Source organism: Phalacrocorax aristotelis, chromosome 9 (genome assembly GCF_949628215.1).
Source record: "Phalacrocorax aristotelis chromosome 9, bGulAri2.1, whole genome shotgun sequence".
In the NCBI taxonomy this organism is placed as follows: domain Eukaryota; kingdom Metazoa; phylum Chordata; class Aves; order Suliformes; family Phalacrocoracidae; genus Phalacrocorax; species Phalacrocorax aristotelis.
Window position 1 is genome coordinate 18,345,630 of NC_134284.1, and position 19,528 is coordinate 18,365,157.

At 41.6% G+C, this 19,528-nt stretch overlaps 1 protein-coding gene across 1 annotated transcript in view; it reads right to left on the bottom strand.

The window, feature by feature from the left end:
* KCNK10 (potassium two pore domain channel subfamily K member 10) overlaps positions 1-17,639 on the bottom strand; it is a 68,028-nt gene extending 50,389 nt beyond the window's left edge. The window contains exon 1 of the mRNA XM_075104474.1: positions 17,588-17,639. Within this exon, the coding sequence (XP_074960575.1) occupies positions 17,588-17,639 (52 nt within the window). The remainder of the gene's footprint in view (positions 1-17,587) is intronic.
* Between the last annotated feature and the right edge of the window lie 1,889 nt (positions 17,640-19,528).

The following is a 19,528-nucleotide window of genomic DNA, read 5'->3' on the forward strand; positions in this document are numbered from 1 at the left end:
TTCCCTGAAGTGGATTCTCTAATGCAGTATTAGTGCTGCTGACTTCAGCAACATCTCAGCAATCTGCTGCAAATGCAGTCGTCAGTGGCAAGGCATTCAACAAAGTACAGAGAGACAGGTAAAGGCAGAAAGGTCAACATACATTAAACCAAAAAGATTGAATGTGCTGTTAGAAAGAAAGTAGTACTGATTGCTCCCAATTGCTCCTTTCCCAGAGTGGGGTGGGGAGAAGGGAAGAATACGTTAGGTTACAAAACTGCATAAGGAATAAAGTCACCATTTGCTTCCTATTAGAGGATAATGCTAGAGAAACAGAGTAAAAGTTCATATATTAGTTCTCTCTGTTGGTGGGGAGAGAAATGTCAGTAATATGTACCAGAGGGAATTATGTCTAACCATTGCTTTGCCATCCCTGGCAGCAGCTTTGGAGAAAATGTCATATAAAAAAGCTTCTGCAATTTTTTTATCATTTGTCATATATTCCCAGCTAGTGTTCAAAATTATGATTCTCTGTAAGTTTCAAAAAAAAAAACCCTACATAATTCTGCTTCATCAGTTATACTTGAAACATACTAATTAATAGCTCTTGGAATACCCAACTGCTTAGTTGATTTGGAATGCAGTTTTTATGAGAAAACAAAAAAAATCACCACTGTTTTATAATGTGGCTTTCATTCTTCTTCACCAAAAAACTGTAGTATAGGCAAAAATAAAAAAATTTAAACAGCCTAAAATGGAACACGGTAGAAATTAAGAAGTCAGTGTGGTGTGAGTTAAGGTCTCTCTTTCTGTAGAGAGAGCTTCCCAACTACGAGAGTCTTCACAGAGTGGTGATGCTGGTGCACAGGAGATCAGAACTAAGGAGAACTTAAGCCTCTTTGTTCCTGGAGAGCTTCTTTGGTGGCAGACAAGAAACTTAGCTATGCAGTAAGTCATCAGAATGAATCTTGCCTTCCAATGAAGACCACTGTCGCTTTTATTTGGTAGCAGTTTCTCCCAAGGGACAAATCTTGTGGGAATCTTCTCCAATTTCCACTGCCCGTACTACCAGAGTGTCACTGCTTTAGTTGTGCATCAAGTGCCTGACTGAAACCAAGTACCTGCCTACCTTGTCTCCATAACAGTGTATTGGTTTTTGGTGGCAAGTGTTGGTAGTGGGTGGCTACAGTGGTGGTCTCTGTGGGAGAAGGCCAGGGGCTGCCCCATCCCAGACACAGCCAGTTCCTGCTGACTCGAACAAACCCACCGCAGAACACAGCTGAGCCCAGCAGTGAAGCTGACAGCAGCTCTGAGAAAACGTAGTTAAGAAAGGGGAAAATGTCGTACAGGCAGTGAGGAATGAGGAATGACAGTTGGGCTTGATGATTTTAGAGGTCTTTTCCAACCTTAATGATTCTATGATTCTCTGAATTTTCCCCAAGTCGAGTCTGGTTTGCCCATTATGGTAGTTACTAAGTGATCTCCCTGTCTTTATCTCGACCCACAAACATTTGAGACTTATTTTCTCCCCCTCTCCTGTTGAGGAGGAGGAGTGAGAGAGCGGTTGGGTGGGCATCTGGCAGCCAGCCAAGGTCAACCCACCACAGACTGTTTGCACAGGGGCAATAAAGGTGAGTACACAACTCAGACTGTTCAGCGCTGGTTTTCCTCTGAGTCTCAGCAGTCATGGGGTACATATGGATTTTGGCAAAAAAGTCACCAGTCCATTACAATTATGCCCTAAGAATATCAATGTATAGATGAGGACTTAAACTACAGTGATGAACACGAGTTAGCTACAGAGAGATCAAGCAGTCTTCCAACAATAATGTCTTTTTCTCATTCTCTACTGGAGCTGGGTCAACATGGAACAAAAACATTTGTCTTGTTGAGTGGATTTGATTTTTTCACTTTTTATCATCTTTCATTCTCATTTTTCCTTCACACACATAAGCATTTTATTTCACTCATTTTCTATACACATTTAAGAAAATGGATGCTATCAGCATACGTTTTCACATAAAGCTAAATGTCAAATTCATTAAATATTTCATGCTGGCAGGAAGTGCATATACTCTTAACCAATTCAGGAAAAGTATCAATACAATGTGATATCTCTGACTGACAATTTTTTAAAAATATAAGAAAATCACAATCGGCTTGCAGCTGTTAAATAGCTAGAAACTGGGTTTTCGGTAAACTTGACTAGCTGGATTACTTATTAATCTAGTTGTGATTAGTTTAACAAGTGTGCAAAAGGTTAAAAAGTCTATGCAGTTACCATCCCCCCGAGCTATGGCATGTCCCTTTTCTTTGTTTTCAATGGATTTTGTGAGGCTGTTGAAAGACACTCTGGTATTCTATCATTTCACTTTAGCAATTCTGAACCTAGTCTCCCCAAAGAGATAGAAAAGAAGTATGTAAAAGCTAGTTTAATTTTAGTCAAGAAAGTGTAGTGAGAGAGGGAGGAGGGTCTGAATACCATTTTTGTACTTAGTGTATTTCTAAAAGGTGCTGCCATTTCTAACTGTAAATTCTTTGAAGCACAGAAGAATGGCAGTTCAAGCATCCATCTCACAAGGAGCTCTCAAAGCAGGGAATGGAAAAACTCACAATGGCTGCTTAGGAAAATAAAAAGTCTGCAGGACTAAAGTCTCAGTGCCCTTAACCATATTAAAAACAGAAAATCTCACTATGCCAACAAATCCAACCCTAATTCAGTTTCTGTGTATGTCCTTATTATTAGTTACATATTATAATTCTTTATTTCATAAAGAATAAACCCTTCAGAACAGGAGCCCTAACATCAGCAGTGTTTAGAACAGGGGTGTCCCTGCCTTTAATATATTACAAATGGCAATAATTACCATATATCACTGTCTTTTAAGTCATTCTGGAAAAATCTGATGCTGGACAAGAATAATTTTCTTTAATCTTTCATGTGAGGTATTCAAAGTAGTTTTAGGCTCCTTCTTGCAGACTGATCCGACTTTCATTAAGGTTTGCACAGAAACCAGGTTCAAGCCAAGAAAAGCTGGATAGTTTTGTTAGCATAGTGCTGAGCCTCTGTTTACAGGCCTAGCCACTTAGCAGGACATACTTGGTTCAAAATAGTGCTGTACTGGATAGATTCAAGTCCACAGTTTCTTTGGGCTGGCCTAGCTCAGACAGCAGCGTGTAACTCTCACTGAATACAACTGTAAGTATAGCGGAAGTAAGCAAAGAAATTGCTTAACCAAGATCACACAACAAATAAGGCTGGAGTAGAAATCCACTCTCCTGCTCCCAGACTTACATTTGTTCTAAGACCTACCCAAAAAAAGCCACTCCTATTTTGGACATCTGTACTTTATTCCTTTAACTTCATGTTCATTTTTGGTTTCCACACAACCTTTCATATGGCTGCATATAGTTAGCAACCAGTGAAGATGAAGATATTATTAACAACGCAGTCATCTTTTCAACATCCCAGTTCAATTTTCATTGCAACTTTACAAAGTATTATCTTAATATAAATGAAAATGCTTTTTGGACTAAGTGCAAAAATGTGAAATGTAGTCTCACAAATGTAAATAAGACACTGACTAACTGAAGACAGTGATTAATTCCTTCCTAGATCCCTTAAGAATAAGGCATGAAATAACTGATTAATCTGTACCAAGAAAGTAGGGGATTATTTATTAGGAAAAATTCTAGCTACAAGGACAGATAAGCATGGGAACAGCCACTAAAATATTGAAGTCTCCTTATTGGAAATATGTAAGAACAGGGCATAAAATCATCTGCCAGAAATCATTTAGGTCAGTGTTTTCAGTCTGTGCCCTGCATACCACTATGGACAAGAAGAAAAGCTATCAGTGAAGGGTAACAAACAGCCTAATGTTGTAGGCTTTTATTCATCATACAGGATCTGTAAACAAACTGGTGAAATGTTAAGGGTATTAAAAAAAATTCAAAATCATTAATCTTTATATTCTAGTCCTGACTCACAGTAGGAGAATGCTCTTGAAATTCTTTCCCTCCCCTTCTGTGTAAGATAGTCAAACACATCTCAACAGTCCTCTTTGCATTAGTTGTGCCAAATCTGTAATAATCTTTCATGATTATCTAAATATCTCCGAGCATTTTACAAATAATAGGTAAACCCCTGTTTACACTGAGGAAAAACAATACTGTATGTGTTCACAGTTCATCACATGTAAACGTTGCCACAGAGATGTTAGCAAATTAATTAAATTCCAGAGTAATTTTGAAAGTTGATTAAAACAAGGTCTTTGTCATATGTGCATCAAGCAGGTACAATGATTTGTCATCAATGTATTAGCAAATCTTCAAGTTCTTTTAGGGGGCATGCTCTTTTCCACTTCACAGGACAAAATGGTGGTCTGTCTATTACAAAATTAATAGACAGACATAAATCAGACTCCTTTCTTTTGTTGGTTATAAAGCAAATATGATACCCGTGTGTAAGCTGCTCTTGCTATTATTTACAAGAACTTCCAGATTCTGACCCAGCCTCTCTGCAAATGTCAGAACCACAGTCAGAGCCTGCCCACGAACCTAAAATGGACTGCTCAAGAGTTACTCTTTTGCAAACACAGCCGTAGAGCTCCTGCCTACCGAGACTATGTAAATGGCAGGGAAACAACAGGAAGCCCAACGCTGGCTTGCGCAGGTATCAGCCAGAACTTATCCACTGACATTAAAAAACCTCTGCAAAAGTCACGGTCATGGGATGCTGGGATACTTTCCCCTCCCTCCTCCCTCTCCCAGGCACTGTACTTTTCAAAGGCATATGTGACAGCTAACTGGTCAAAAAAATGGATGTGCTAAGGCAGGACATGAACTCCAGGAACAGCTGAAAGCATCTTCGGTTTATTCTTTCTGGTTTGGCTTCAGGACAGCACTCCTCAGGGGGTTCCTAGCTAACGCTTATTGGCATTAACATGAAGATGCACTGCTACTGACACCATTTCTAGCACTACTTACAGAGCTGCCAAGTCCAGACGAATACTTGAGGGAGATTTGTCTTGTGCTGGAGTGAGATTGTACACTGCTGGAGGTCAGTTCGAATTTTGTTTCCCTTGCTTTGCTTTCTCTCTCTCCTGACCTCTCTTCCACCCTGCCCTCTTCCAAATCCATCCATCTGCTCTTGTCCCTCACTTCTCTCCAAACGTGCTGGCAGCGTGGGAGGCAGCATACCCGTAACTCCCTGCTCAGTTCCTCTTCTCGGCACTCGGCACTCAGCTACCCTCCCCATTGCCTCTGACACTTGAGCCCAGAGCAAGGAGCCAAGCACATGTTCACATGTGACAGAACTCATCAATGAACTTCAGGTACTGGCAAATGGAAAATAGAGTGGAGGAGCATTACAGTGAGGAGCAGGAAGAGTTGAGGGGAGATTAGAAGTGATTGACAGGGGCGAGTCCCAAATACGGAGCCCTCCTGCTTCAAGATTGGTGACTGTGTTTGTTCCAACACACTCATTGGCAGCAGTGCTATCATCAGATTTATGAAGCTATTTATAGAGAAACTGAATACAGAGAAACCGAAGAAAAATTCTCACCTTTCCCTTTCTGAAATAAGACTAAAACCAATAGATCACTGTTAAACCTGTTTCCCTAGTATTAGATCAATATTTGATCAGTATTTCTTGCCCTTGCTAAAATAGGGAGTTCTAGTTCATGCAGGTCTCTGCTCTGGCAAGAGCCAAATAGGAAGCAAGTGCTTTAGGCTCAAGATCTTGGGGTATAGGGATGACTTCGTGAAAGAGTTCCTGTCAGAAGAGATTAACATACCATTGTTTTTCCTTATTAGGTAATATATAGGAAAACTGCTTTCTTGTCAGTATTTCACAAGCCCCATGTACAAGCACCAAGGAATAGATACCTGCTCTATGAAGTCTGCAGACTTCACCCTTCGATGAACAACAGACAGGTTGGAGCAGTGATGCTGCTGTTTATCCATAATCTTCTTTTTAAAGACAAATAAAAATAATTCCATTGCACCATGACATGATGTTGGATGAAATGAGTTGAAGTGTCCCAGGATTCCAGTAACACTTAGGAAGAGTCTGAATCTCCCACCACGGGAGCTCGAAGTATTCTGCTTCAAAGTGCTGATAGGATGATGTAGGGGCAGGGTTTTATCTGGTGTCTTTCTGCTAGAGCAGCTGGACTGGGATCTTCCAAATACCCTGTCTCAAGGATTCACAAAAGAAATTTAGCCAATGGCCTATGGTCAGACCAAGCAGTGAAGGAAATCTAAGTCTGACAACTTAGCATAAGAAGGCCTGTGTACAAAAGGAAGAACATTCTTATTGACAGAAAATTAGTGGTAAGACAAACAAGTGGAGGAGACAACAAAGCAAAGATTCATTATTAGCAGGAAGCTATCTAATCTACGTTTGAAATGTGATTGACGCTGGCTGTCTGCCAGGGGCACAGCCTAACAGTGGAGTGAAGGAATCTCTTGATCACCTCAGTCGTTCAAAAAGGACTTTAGCAGCACCACTGATTATAGTGTAGACTGAAACTGTGAGATGCCAATACATAGCTCAGTTGGGGCAGTACAATATCTCCTGCAGGACTAGGTTAATAGCCAAGGAACAGATCTTTCACATATGAGTAAGGCCAGAAAAACACATGTAATACCGCCTCTAACCCCAGAGTAAGAATAGTGTCAGCACTAATTCTTCCCCTTCAAAGATTTCTTGGGGCATCCTTATGGATGTATCTGCCCATTACTGGCCAAACCTAAAGAGCTCATACTGACACTCTTCTGTAAAAACAAGAAGTAAAAATTTCTGCATCAGTCTAGTGGTGTCTTCCCCAATCTGGCTAATGATTGGAATCTACAGAAAAATACTTTGAATCTGAGCAAATCTCATTAATGATCCACCACTTCAATCAAATGATAATTTCTCAAATTTTCTGGGCAACAGCAATAAAAGTGGATTGTTAATCATGTGGCAGTGGCAAGAAATCTTGTAATAAGCACATCAACTGAGCTATCTTTTAGTTCACTGGAGCTATACTATTTGCATATCCTGAGAATCCAGTCTATTTAGCAGTCTTAAATTCCTATACACAGTAACAGCCTTAGTTAAAGTGAAGGAAGGCTTTTCAATATTTTGAAAGCCTGTTCCAGAACAGGACGAAGAATACATATAAGATAGCTATTATAAAATTACTCTGTGCAGAAAGGATCTTTCACAAGGAAGAGAAAGTTGCTCTTTGAAATGCACTTGTTCAGCATAGCTATTTTTATTTTCTCTTATTCTGAATTCTTTATAACATATACATTTTTCTTTTACACTGTAGTGTATAAGTTGCACCAGTAAAGTTGCCACTCAGAATGATTTACCTGTCCAGTCTCCATGTAAGAAAATTATTAGAAAGTGACTGTGAGTCAAAGAGAGCTCAGGTAAGCAAAAGTAAGTTAAAGAGACTTCAGACAGATTATGCTGCTCACAGCAGTATGTAATAGGCAGAACAGATGAACAGTGTCACTGGGAGACTGGTGAGGCACACAGAGCTCCAGGTCAATGCCAGGCTGACTCTGGCTGCACAAAGCTGGCTTCAGGTTTGTTACAGAGTACATAATTTCGGGTATCTTAGATGATAAGGAGTCTGGTACAACAACTGAATTACACAACTTTTCTTTTTTTATGCTCAGCTTCTATTCATATAATACTGTAGAAATGCAGTTGTAACCTGAACTATAATAAAACTTTATAGCTACACAAGGATGGCATTTGCTGATATGGAATGGCTTCTAACACCTCGCTTCAGTGTTGCCATACTGCATCATGAACACGTAGCTACATGCATTCACAGATCAGACTTAAGAAAAAGACAGTTGTGGCCCTCTAATCAGTTTTGGCCACAATTAAGCTTCACCAAAGCAAAAGTATGCCTGCACAGCGTATAGCAGGTGGATGTGTGCTCATTCTCCTGTGCTCAGAGCTGGTGAAAACAAATGAAATCACTGCTAATAATGCCAAGCTCAAAGTAGTATTTTTTAACTTTCAGTAGAGCTGCACTAATCATGATGGTGTAACTTCTTGTAACCCCAAAGCATGCACAAATTGAGAATTAATCCACCAGGAAAACATGGTCTATACCTGCCCTAAATCCTCCTAGTAAGAAGCTACCCAAAGCCATCTGAGCTGAAGTTCAAAATATTAGCAGGAACAACCCTTGTCCAATTTCTTTCCTTTGCGATAACTTGGAATACATCCCATTAGAGTCAATACAGGTGTGGTCGAATTGGTCAGTGCAGCCTGGAGAGTGATTCTGCTGACTCTAAACTAGACATCTACTGCACGTTCTCCAGGCTCCACAAACTGTATTTGACTATATCTCCCGTAACCATAGCAGGTCCTTAGAAACTTAGAATACCTCTGCATTTTAGATACCTACCTATATATGGGTGTTTTTTTCTCCAACTAAGTCACACTCAAATGGTATAATTCAGTTGCCCATCCATATCATATAGTACCAAGTGAGGGGTCCTAGGATATTCTTATTGGCCTTAAGCTATTGCTCCAGAAGGGCAGAGGTCTCCCTTAGGTTCATTATCATATATACCAGGCCTATGCAAATGTCTCAGCTGCCTTACAGTCCCTTAAATGGCAGCAGATGCTTACTTTTAGAAAACTGAATCAACAAATAATGTCTGGTAGCAATGAGAAATTCTAGTCACAATGTTACATGTCAGTATATCATTGTAATCCAGTAATGAACTACGCTTCTCATGAAGGCAAACTAGTCTAGTGGCTGTAGCATCATGAAGAGGTGGCTCTGGTGTTGTTTCTGTAGCTGTCATGATTGCTGCTGCCCAAAGCCTCTCTGTGTGGCCCTTTCTTGTGTAATCCAAACTTAGCGGTCTTAACAGTTAAGCAATCAGTGGTGGATCTGAGTTAACCTAGAGGAATGTCTGAGATGTGTGAAGCTGCTTCCTTCAATTCAGCGGGGAGTTTCTGCAGTACCATTTCTTTTATAATTCTTTCATAATTCTTTCATCATTCTTTCATCATTAAGGTTTTTCACACATAGTAGCTAGTGACTGCCTTTTGTTTCTTTAAAATGAAAAGCTGAAATTGAGGGGATAAAAGCCCTGGACAAGCTGTCAGTATGTATTTGCTGTTTTCAAATCATGCCACTACTATTATATTACAGTATCGAGTAAGAGAGAAATAATCCAAGCACCCTTTAGCAGCATATCACTGAATGTTACAAATCTCAGTGGCACAAGTTTAAGGTGCCAAAATCCAAATCCTCATCCAGTAAAGTCAGTAACATGTTGTTTTTTCTTCCTAGGGAAGAAAAGATGAGTCAGTCCTGCTGAGATATGAACATATGGCTCTAAAAAATCTAGGTACTCAAAGCCCAATCCTTAAAGCAGTGTGATGATCCTGTAGGACAGTGATACCAAAATAACTTGTATTGCTTTGTAAGATGTGTTAACTTTTATTATCCCCTACTAGTTAAACTGTCTATTGTCTTTAGCAAACAATGGTCACACAGTCATGCATAATCTATGGGATATCAGAAAGACAGAGAACTGAAGCAATTTAAAAATTTGTTGAATGCATCTCTTTGGTGGCAGAATTGAGGAAAAAACAGAAGAAACATAAGTGTGTTTCTCCAATGAAGAACTAGCCAAATAAACAGATCATCATCTATTAAAGATACCTACTTAATGAGATGAAGATATTTTGTAATATGTCCATAACATTATTCATACTGTGCTTTAGTATTGCTCACAGAGGAGGACCCTGATACATGCCTGAGGAACCAACAGAAAGCATAAAGAGACTTAATTTTTTTAAAATATGCCCTAGGTTATGTGCTTACTTCTGAAAGGTAGAAGGAACATCATGTGCTTGAAAACAGTGAATTCTAGTTTGAGGCAGCCAAACTTGTCTTCATGTCCACCCTTTTTTTTTTTCTGAGCATTTTCAGACTTACCACGGGTGCACTCTTTTCGTTCTGCATTTTCTGCACCTCCGGTAGCAGATCTGACCCTGTCATACTTTGAGTCCATTCTTTTGTAATCTACATTACCTGAAGCAGCTTTCCTTTGTCTCTCCTTGTTAAGTCTTTATTTCTTTTCAAATGTCCTCTAAAATTCAAATAGCCAACTCAAACAAAATGCTAGGCCTAACCATGTCTGGACTTCTAAAAAAAAACTGAACCTACACCCAGACTTTGCAGCTGAACACTGCCCCGAGTCAGGACTCCAGATCCTAGTGCAACAAGTTTTAATCCCCTTCATATATTTTATATGTCATGCCCCCTGTCACAACTCCAGCTTTCAGCAGGATATTTACCTTCCATTTTAAAACCAGAAAAAATAAAGTGAAGCCAGGCTTGTGTATTCTCTTCCACCCTTTTTTTCCCTCTATACAGGTTTCAATAACAGATTCTATCACCTTACTGGCTTTCATTTCCACTTCCAACACCGAGATATACCCACACTGAAATTTCTACTCTAACATCAAAATCTTACCAATGATCTCCTATGCTTGTGTTTTGGGACATTTGAATAACACCTAATAATACACACATTTGGGACACTTTGTCAATAATAAGATTTGTAATAGCATAAGAATTTTATTAGCAGTTAAACAAAAAGACGAAATCTGAATTCTTGGGCTTGGCATTCCCAGACCAAGGAAATATCTCCTAAATTCTGTGGTTCGTTAACATGGTAAAAGATTCATAGTTCACTTTTGAAATATCATTTTGTTTAAACAATCTGAGCTAATGTTTGATTGTGCCTGTGAAAAGCAGCCCAGAAAGTATGTTGGGAGAATAATAATGATCCATGGACTAAAAGGGATTGGTACTACCACCCTGAAGTACAAGGGTATATGATATGTGCTGTTCTCACTTGTTTTATCTCATTGAGGTAACCAGTGAGAACTGCATGGCACGTTATTTATGAAAGTCAGTGGGTTCATCTTAGAGCACATTTTCCATTTCAGTTAAAATGTTTCTCATATACGTGCTTTATAGGCAAACAATAGAAGTATAACCAATGTCTCAGGAACTCGAATATGAGCAGCTTCTGTCTGACAAAGTCTAGGTCCCAGGATGTTTTCAGTTTCTTACTTTCAGAAAACAAAAACCAGAGGCATTCCTATAAAAGGTATTTAAAAAGCTAGTATTTAGCCTTTTGCTGAATGTCACTTTTTTACATAAAAATTCTATTAAAAAACAGACAACTGTTCAGCATTTTTATTAACTGCTTTGGCTTTTGCTATTATGCTGAGATTATTGCAAAATAAAGGTTAGGCATTCCTATTACACTGATCCTGTAATATCCTACCTGTTGAATGGTAGTGTGCTTGTTACCTGTTTTGTATCTTGACCTCCTCACTGTTCTCTCCCCATTTCACTCCAGGTACTTACCCTATTTACAGCACAACATCTAGGGTCCCTGTTCCCAGTGACTCCAAGCACTCTACTTCTAACTCAGTAAAGCCTGGAGGGACAACACAGTTCTGATACTGTTAAAATGAAGAATCTCACATTGCTCACACTGAAGTGAGTGGTAAAATTCCTAGCTCTGGAATAAATCAAGAGAGTAAGAATTAAACTGTATCACCATATATATATGCACTCTTCTATCTGAAGCTGATATAGCCCACACACTAGCTACCTAAATCCACATAAACACCAAAAGCTGAACCAAAACCTACCCAATCACAACCGATGTAATACATCTTTCTCCCAAAAGCAAACTCCATCACTTCAGGTAGCGTCAGTATTCAAGAGTTGCCCCAGGGACTTTTCAGTCCGAAAGCCTATTAATGGATTACTCTTGCATGTATGTGGCAAAACATAGCATTGGTGTTCTTCACTGAAATAATAATTCTGTCTTAACCCCTCCACTGCTGCCAATGCTACTGCTTTCTCTGTCTTAGACTTACAGCTTCATATTGCCTTTGATTCTTTTCATTCCCTTTTTCTCACAATACAGATGACATCTTAATGATACCCTACCCTTCATCTTTCTTACCTTGACTAGAGTTCAGTCCTTCCTCACTGTTACTAAGAAAGCTGCTGTCCAGCCTTTCACTCTGCCACTTTCTTATTACTAATTTTACTTTTCTGAATCCTTAGTTTTCACATTTCCAGGGCATCCTAAAGACAACAGTGATGAAACTAATAGCTATCTGCTGTCTTTCTTCCTCTCCTGCTAATTCAGTCACATCTTCCTATCTTTTACCACATTAAATCTGTCTCCCGTGCAGGCACCACATAGCCTTTAGTAAAGTTCTGATTTCTTCCTTCTCTTTTTTTTTGTTTTCCGAACTCTTCAACTTTTCCACCTTACTGTATTTGGCACTACTGTGCCTACACCATGCACTGCCAGGAGTGTCCTCCTGTTTATCCAATTCCTATTCTCCTTCAGATGTCTCTTTAAAATAAACTCATTACTGTTGTTCTGCAACCCATGCTCATTAGGCACAGCAGAATCCTGCTCTATCAGATGGGTCAGTAGCTATCAAGATTTTGTGATACAAATAGCACATGGTCAGTTCCCTGCTGACCATGCATCATTTGCTGGGATCAGAAATACTTTTTTACATATTATAGCTTTCCATAGCGGTCTTCTTATACTGAGCTACTAAGAACTGACTTACTAGTGCTGAAAGATATTGTCTAGCTCACAATTGCACTCCACTTCTTTTTATGTATCTTCTCAAAAACAGAGGACAGAAATGAACACCCTCATTCTACTCATCTATGCCTTTATAATCAACGCCTTCTGCACCGGTCTCTTTGAGACAAAGAGCAGATAAAGCAGGTACTGCAGCAGTTTGTAAGACTTTGCAGGCAGCGTCAATTTAATTTATACTGAGTAGCTGTTGCTGAAGATTTTTCCAACAAAGAGTCATCAAGATGCCTTCATCACCTACCTGAAGGCATTTGAGATTCAGCTCAGGTTTCCCACACATAGGTGTACAGTGCTGCTTGAGGTGTCTCAGGTGAAGGGAGAAATCCCATGGCAAGTGGCACAGGACCTATGGAAGACTTGAGCTCCTCTGGAGTGGCAGCTGGGGAATATCAAAGGTCTTTAGATACCTCTAATAGGAAACTCAATTGAGTCTTCAGTGTCTGTAAAGAAGCACACGTAATACTAGTTTCCTGTAGTTGTAAAGTACAGAGATAACCTTATTTCTTAATTGATGTGATCTGTGTATGATGACAGGCTGTTTTGCTCCCTCCTAATTGTTTTAGTATTTGATTGCAATACGTATGCTCTACTTTCGATAGCAGATCTTAGATTGCTCTAAACAAGGTAATTATATTTCACAACACCCTTGTGCATTAGGTAAGTATTAATATTCCCTTTTTGCAGTCAAGGAAAAAGGGATGAAAAGAAAGGGTAAGTGGCTTACTGAACAGTAAGTCAGTAAGCTAAACAGTAAATCAGTGGCAAAATCTGAAGAGGAGCTCCAGACTCCTAACCACAGACTGAATTCCCCCCCAGCCACTAACTCCCACACTAAATGTAAGGATGAAAACAAATGCACGATTTTAGAGTTCCAAACTGTAGAAAGCCATCCTACACAAACAATGTATTTGTGAAAGGATGCAGGAACCTGTATGAAAACTTCAGAGTTCCAAAAGGTCAATGTAGAGATAAACATCTACCTGGAAAAGCAAAAGGCTTTGACAATCCATATCACTGCAATGACAGCAAAAAGCTTTTGGCACAAAGGATGGCATAAGATTGAACTCGATTGTCTGCCTACTCAGAGCATCACCAAGACAGACATCCTTCCTTTGGAAAAAACATCTCACCATCATCCTGCAAGACAGTTATGCTTGGGGATAATTTCTGAGCATATTGGAAACAGTCTCATCTACCCTTTTCTACAAAGAAACAGCAATTTTAAGCAGATAATTCATATTAAAAAAAATTTATATTGCTGTAACATCCAGGTTTCTCAGTCAGGATGAGGAACCCATTGTGTTTTAGGTACTGTATAAAAATACATGTGCAAAGAGATTATAAACCAATTTAAGCACAGACAACAGATAGGTGTAACAAACAGCAAGAGGAAAGCAGGGAAGAGGTGAGATTAGAACAGCAATTCCAATAATATCTTCATATGCTGTTACAAACCCAATCTTATGTTCTGAAAAGTATAGCTGGGAAGTTGTATGAGGTGTGAGACTAAAAATCTGGTCCTTCACTAATTTCAGTTATTATTGCTTTACCTGAAGTGCACCAAATGGGACAAGCAAAAATCAGTGATAGGCAGATCAAATGTTTTATTGTTGTGTATATCCAAGCTGATTCCACCAGTAACACAATGGCAGGCTTGTTTTTTAAAATGTAGGCCCAGTGGTGTGAGATCCTGTACCCCTACTCAGTGTGTCCAGTCTTCCTAAACCGTTCTTGAGGTGCCTTCTTGGGTCTTACTCATTTCTTACCCAGTTCACTCACTGTATGTGAATAGTCTTGTTTTTAATCTGTGTATATGAGATTCTAGGACATATTTCACATTGTATTGTTAGGGGCAAGTCCCAATGACTTTTGGGATGGAGTTTGATCTGTTTGATAAAGGGTTTATATAGTTTGATTGCCTGGGATGGTAGGGGACTTCACTGTAGGAATCTGGACCTGGTATACTTCTAGGTTTATGAAATATTTGGTTTATCTAGAAAGCACACTCAGCACTTACAGGGAACACACAGATAGACTCTATACCCAAGATAAGTGAAGATACTACACAACAGGATAAAAGCACAGTTCAGTCTCCATGCCCTATTCATTCCAGTTTAATGGCTGAGAAATCAGCCTCCCATTAGATGTCTGTCAGACACCATCCCTCATGTCAATTCTATTCTTTTAAAACTGTTCTCTCCACAAAGTTTTTCTATGGTATATCGATCCTTGCTGATGTGAACTGAGAATACCAGCTTTATGACAGATGAAAGCTACCAGCAGAGTCTAATCTATTTATCTATGTAAATATTTGTAGTTCAGTCAGCATTATGGAGTTTGAGCATTAATTCATTTCAATGACTATCATTTTGACCTGGGATCAAAGCAACAACATTATCAGTCCCAAGCCAGCCATACCTCCACAACAAGGGCCCTGGCCTTTAGAAATGTGTATAGTTTCTAGAAAATATTGCCTGAAACAATCAGATCTAAACAACCTTTGAGATACCATTGCTCTCACATTGTTGGACTGCTAGCTTGCTTGCCAGGAACATCAGTTGATATATTTCAAGTATTGTTAGCACAAGTTAGCACAATTCCTACTAGACAGAACTGTGGAAACAGCACGTTCTCTGTCTGACGACCAGAACAGGGCATGATCATACAATACGCACTGAAATGAACCTGGTGTATGTATGTGAACATTAACTGGACATGAGCTCTGCTTTTAAGACTTAGGACTGTTTGTATCCTTGCACCACCAGCTTTCTACATGTTGATCTTTGTATCTGAGAAAAGCTACTTCAGTTCTTAACTCCAAGGGTATCACATAGGATGCAAAACAACATCATCCTTCACAGGTACATGCAGAGAACAGACTACGTATGTGACTGTAAATCAAATTCATTTTAGGGTTCTAAGTGATTTTGTGTAGATCTTTGCTAACATTTATATCTACATAAATATATTTTCATTTCAAAAAGAATGGAACTCTGATCTACCTTTTCTTCTACTGACATCACTAATTCTTCAGTGGAACTATGTTAGTACAATGTCATTGCACCGTTCCTCTATTAGTTAAAGGACTGGGCCTTAGGTAACTTTCTCTTAACAATTTGCCTTTTTCTGTTCCACCAAATTTTATCTATTTCCTGTGTCCCTTGGAGAAATAGAAATTAACATATTTTGCCTTCTTCCTGGGTATACATTAGCACCCTTGCTGCCTGGCTAATGAAGTCAATACACTGAGGGGAAATAACAGGTAAGATTCTGCAGTCCTTAGCAGGGATTCAGCTTAGCAGAGAGGAAACGTGCTGGGTTTGAAGTCTTTTACCTGTTACGGTACTCTACGGTTTTGGACACATTAGTAAATTGTGACCAGCCACCTGTTGGATCCATATGCTTTAAAGCTGATTGCCAAGCAAAGAGGTGCACACAGAATGCCACCAGTACAGCCTCCCGTGTGCCTTGTCAGGGGAAGGCAGGAAATAGCTTTTTTGCATTAAAAGGCATTTTGTAATACAAAAAAAGGACTTGAAATGAAGCAGCAGCAAACATACATTCAGAAAGCACCTGGGGAGAGCAAGTTTTCACCACACAGAATTTTGACCCTAAGATAAGGAATATACTGTTATTAAAATAATAAAATCTCTCTTAGCGCTACTATCCATGTGTTCATTGTGAAGCTGAGGGCAGAGGAGGCTGATGTGTTGATTTCAGCCTTCACCTAATTAAAGATGTAGTAAGGCTTAAACTAAAGCTTAATTGTGTATACTATTCAAACAACTCATCAGATCTGCTCAGCAGAAAGACGCCTGTTCTGCTGTATTCCTTCTACAGCAGGAGAAACTGTTTCTAACGTTTCATTGTGTAGATGTGAGGGCACGGAGGATGACAGACAAATTGACCACTAAAACCAAACCTGCGGAATAAAGCTGAATAATCAAAGCCCGTGCTATCACTTCATACTTCCTGCAAGCACTGCTGTGCAGTGACTGGCTGCCAGCAGTTCTGCTGCAAACCTGAGCATATGGCTTCAAGTTGCTCTGCTCCTGTACTGATGCACAGAAATATGACACACCAGTATACAAATTACCAGTAGGGTTTTATTCAGTCACTTCTTCTGTAGGTTGCGTACAAACCTCCTCCCCATGCCAGGAAAGGACAGCATTTCATTATGGGTTATTTTAAAACACCACTTGGATCGTTTTATTGAAAACCACTGCACTGGCGTAAATCTCCTTCCCCCATCACACAAACACACTCCCCAAGACAGACTCCAAGCCTAACTATAGAGTTAATCAAACTATCCACTTGGGCTGATCAATTGTTAACAGGACAGAGTAAAGAGCCTAAAGGTCCCTTTGGGCTCCATTATTTAATGTGTCTTTTTATACCATCCACACTTTGAGTTATATTGCAGCGACATTTTGCTCCAGTTGCTTGCCAACCAACATTTGCCATTGAGGAGCCCTGAGCAAGCAGACACATCTGTGTCCACTCCTGTATCACCCATTTAGCAGAGACAATGATCACTAGAAACAACAAAGGAGCCACAGATAAAACAAACAAAGCTGTGAGCCAGAGATCTCTGCCATCCCAGGCAAGTTTGCCATGGAAATACTCAAGAAAAAGGGAGAGGAGGGGAAGGAAGAGAGATATCAAATATAGAACCATAAAACTTACACCTAGAAGAGGTTTTCCCCACACACCCACCCAACCCCACATCTGAAGAGCATTTTCTAACACACTGCCAGGATTGAGCAAGAAAGACTGAGCAGTGCACATGGGCAGCAGACAAGCATCCAACGTCTCCTCCCATTTGGAGTCAAATAGTCTCCTACGAGTCACTAGACACAAGGAACAACAATAATTTTTATTATTATAGTAATGATAGTAATAGAGAATCACCAACCTTGAGGATCCCAGTTGACCTGTTTTCTTGGAGTCTCGATTGGAAATTTCATCGCTTCCTTTTTGCACAGGGAGGAAAAAGAATTAAATAAATTCCCAACCTTCCTGTCTCAGTGCTGCAGTCAAACAAATTAATTTCAAATTATAGGGAGCCTGTGCTGTTTGACTGAGGGGAACTGGTGGTTGCTAAGGAAAGAAATACACAAATAAATCAAAGAAGGTGGGGAGGGGCGGGGAGGGGAGTGGAGCGGAGGGGTTTGAACCAGCGAGGTGAGGAGGGGTGCCGGCACCCCAGCAGAGAGAGGGGGAGAAGGGATGGAGTGAGGACCGGAGAGGGTCTGGGGAGGAGCGGGAACGAAGCAGGCTGAGATGGGCAGCGGGTCCAGGGTGCTGCTGGCTCCTGGGAGGCTCCCGCAGCTGGCTCGCCAGGTCCACCTGCAGATGTCAGGGTGGCGGGGTCCCCGCTGCAGCCCGGCCCCTCCGCTGCGCCCACCTGAGGGGGCACGGGGCCGGCGAGCCGCAGGCTGGCACAGCTCGGGGGGACAGGCAGCCCCCCGCCCCCGGGGCACCTCCCACCCGCGCACACACTCTGCAGCCTCCGCCACCCCCGAAAATGAGCACACCTCCGCTCAGCCCCGGGCACTACAGGGGTAACAAAAGTCAGCCACGGCGGGTAAGGCGCAGCGGCATGGCTGGGGCGAGGCTAGGGACCACCCCGGCTGATGCAGCAGCAGCCCGGCTCTCCGAGGAGGGCCGGAGCAGGAAGAGGAGAAGAAGAAGAAGAAGAAGAAGAAGAAGAAGGAGAAGAAGAAGGAAGAGGAGGAGGAGGGAGACACCCTATAGCTTTGGAGGGAATGCACGGAGCCCCTCTCTGCACTGGCTTAAAAAGGGGGTGGGGAGAGGAAGCGAGGGAAGAGGCTGCGAGTCCCTTTGTAAGAGGCGGTGGCGAGGTGCCCTAGGGAGGGGGCAGGCTTCGGCTGGTACTCACTGGGTATCCTTCCCTGCAGGAGGATGCAGGCTTGTTTGGCGGAGTTTGCAGCCGGAGACACGCTCGACTAAGCTACGAGCAGCAGTAGCGGCGGCGGCAGCACATGGCAGGAGTACGGCAGCATCCAGAGCCTCTGCAGCACAGGGGGAGGGGAGAGCAGGGGACGCTCCGAGCCCCCGCAGGCCCTGGGGAACCAGGACCGGGCACCACGAAAGCCAGGGGGCTCCTGCGCCCCTTCCTGTCCCCGCTCCTCTCTGCGCTGTGGCCAGGGACAGACACCTGGCCTCAAGGGAAAGGCTGGCTCGGCGGAGCTGAAAGATGCGGCCAGGCGGCGGGGATGGGGCAGGAGGGCCGGGAGGGAGGCTGGAGGCCTCTCGGAGCCCCCCTAAGCTCTCAGGGGGCTTCAGGGAAATGGAGGACACTTGGGTTTACCTTGTGCAATTACCAGACACTCGCTGCTTTCCAAGCTGCAGTCTCCCTCCTCTCCCTCCTGCTCCAGGCTTTCCCTCAAACCCAAACAGGCTGGTAACACCAGAAAGGTCTCCAGTTCCAGTTACAATACATGCCCCAGCTCCCCTCCCTCAGCCAGGAAAACAAAACCCCAGCCCCTCTGGGGGCCTGAAGGAAGACTGTGCGAGGTTAACCCTGTCCTGCCTCCTCTCTTCCACAGTGGAAAGCAACTCCTTGTGTGAAGGGATCATTGTCTGGGGATGATTTGGGGGAGAGAGCCACAAATTCACGTGGGCCGTGGGTCAGAGACAGAATCAGTCCCGAGGTCCGTAGTCAGGACCTTCTGAATTTTCAGGAAACATGATTGTGACCTAAACTTGGTGCCTGAGACAATTTGTCCCCTGCTTTTTGCCGGGTACTTCTTTTTGCTCAACTGCCCTCTCTGTCTTTCATTCCTATCTGTTGCTCAGATGGTAGTTAACCTTGTAAGACAAAAGGGAAAAA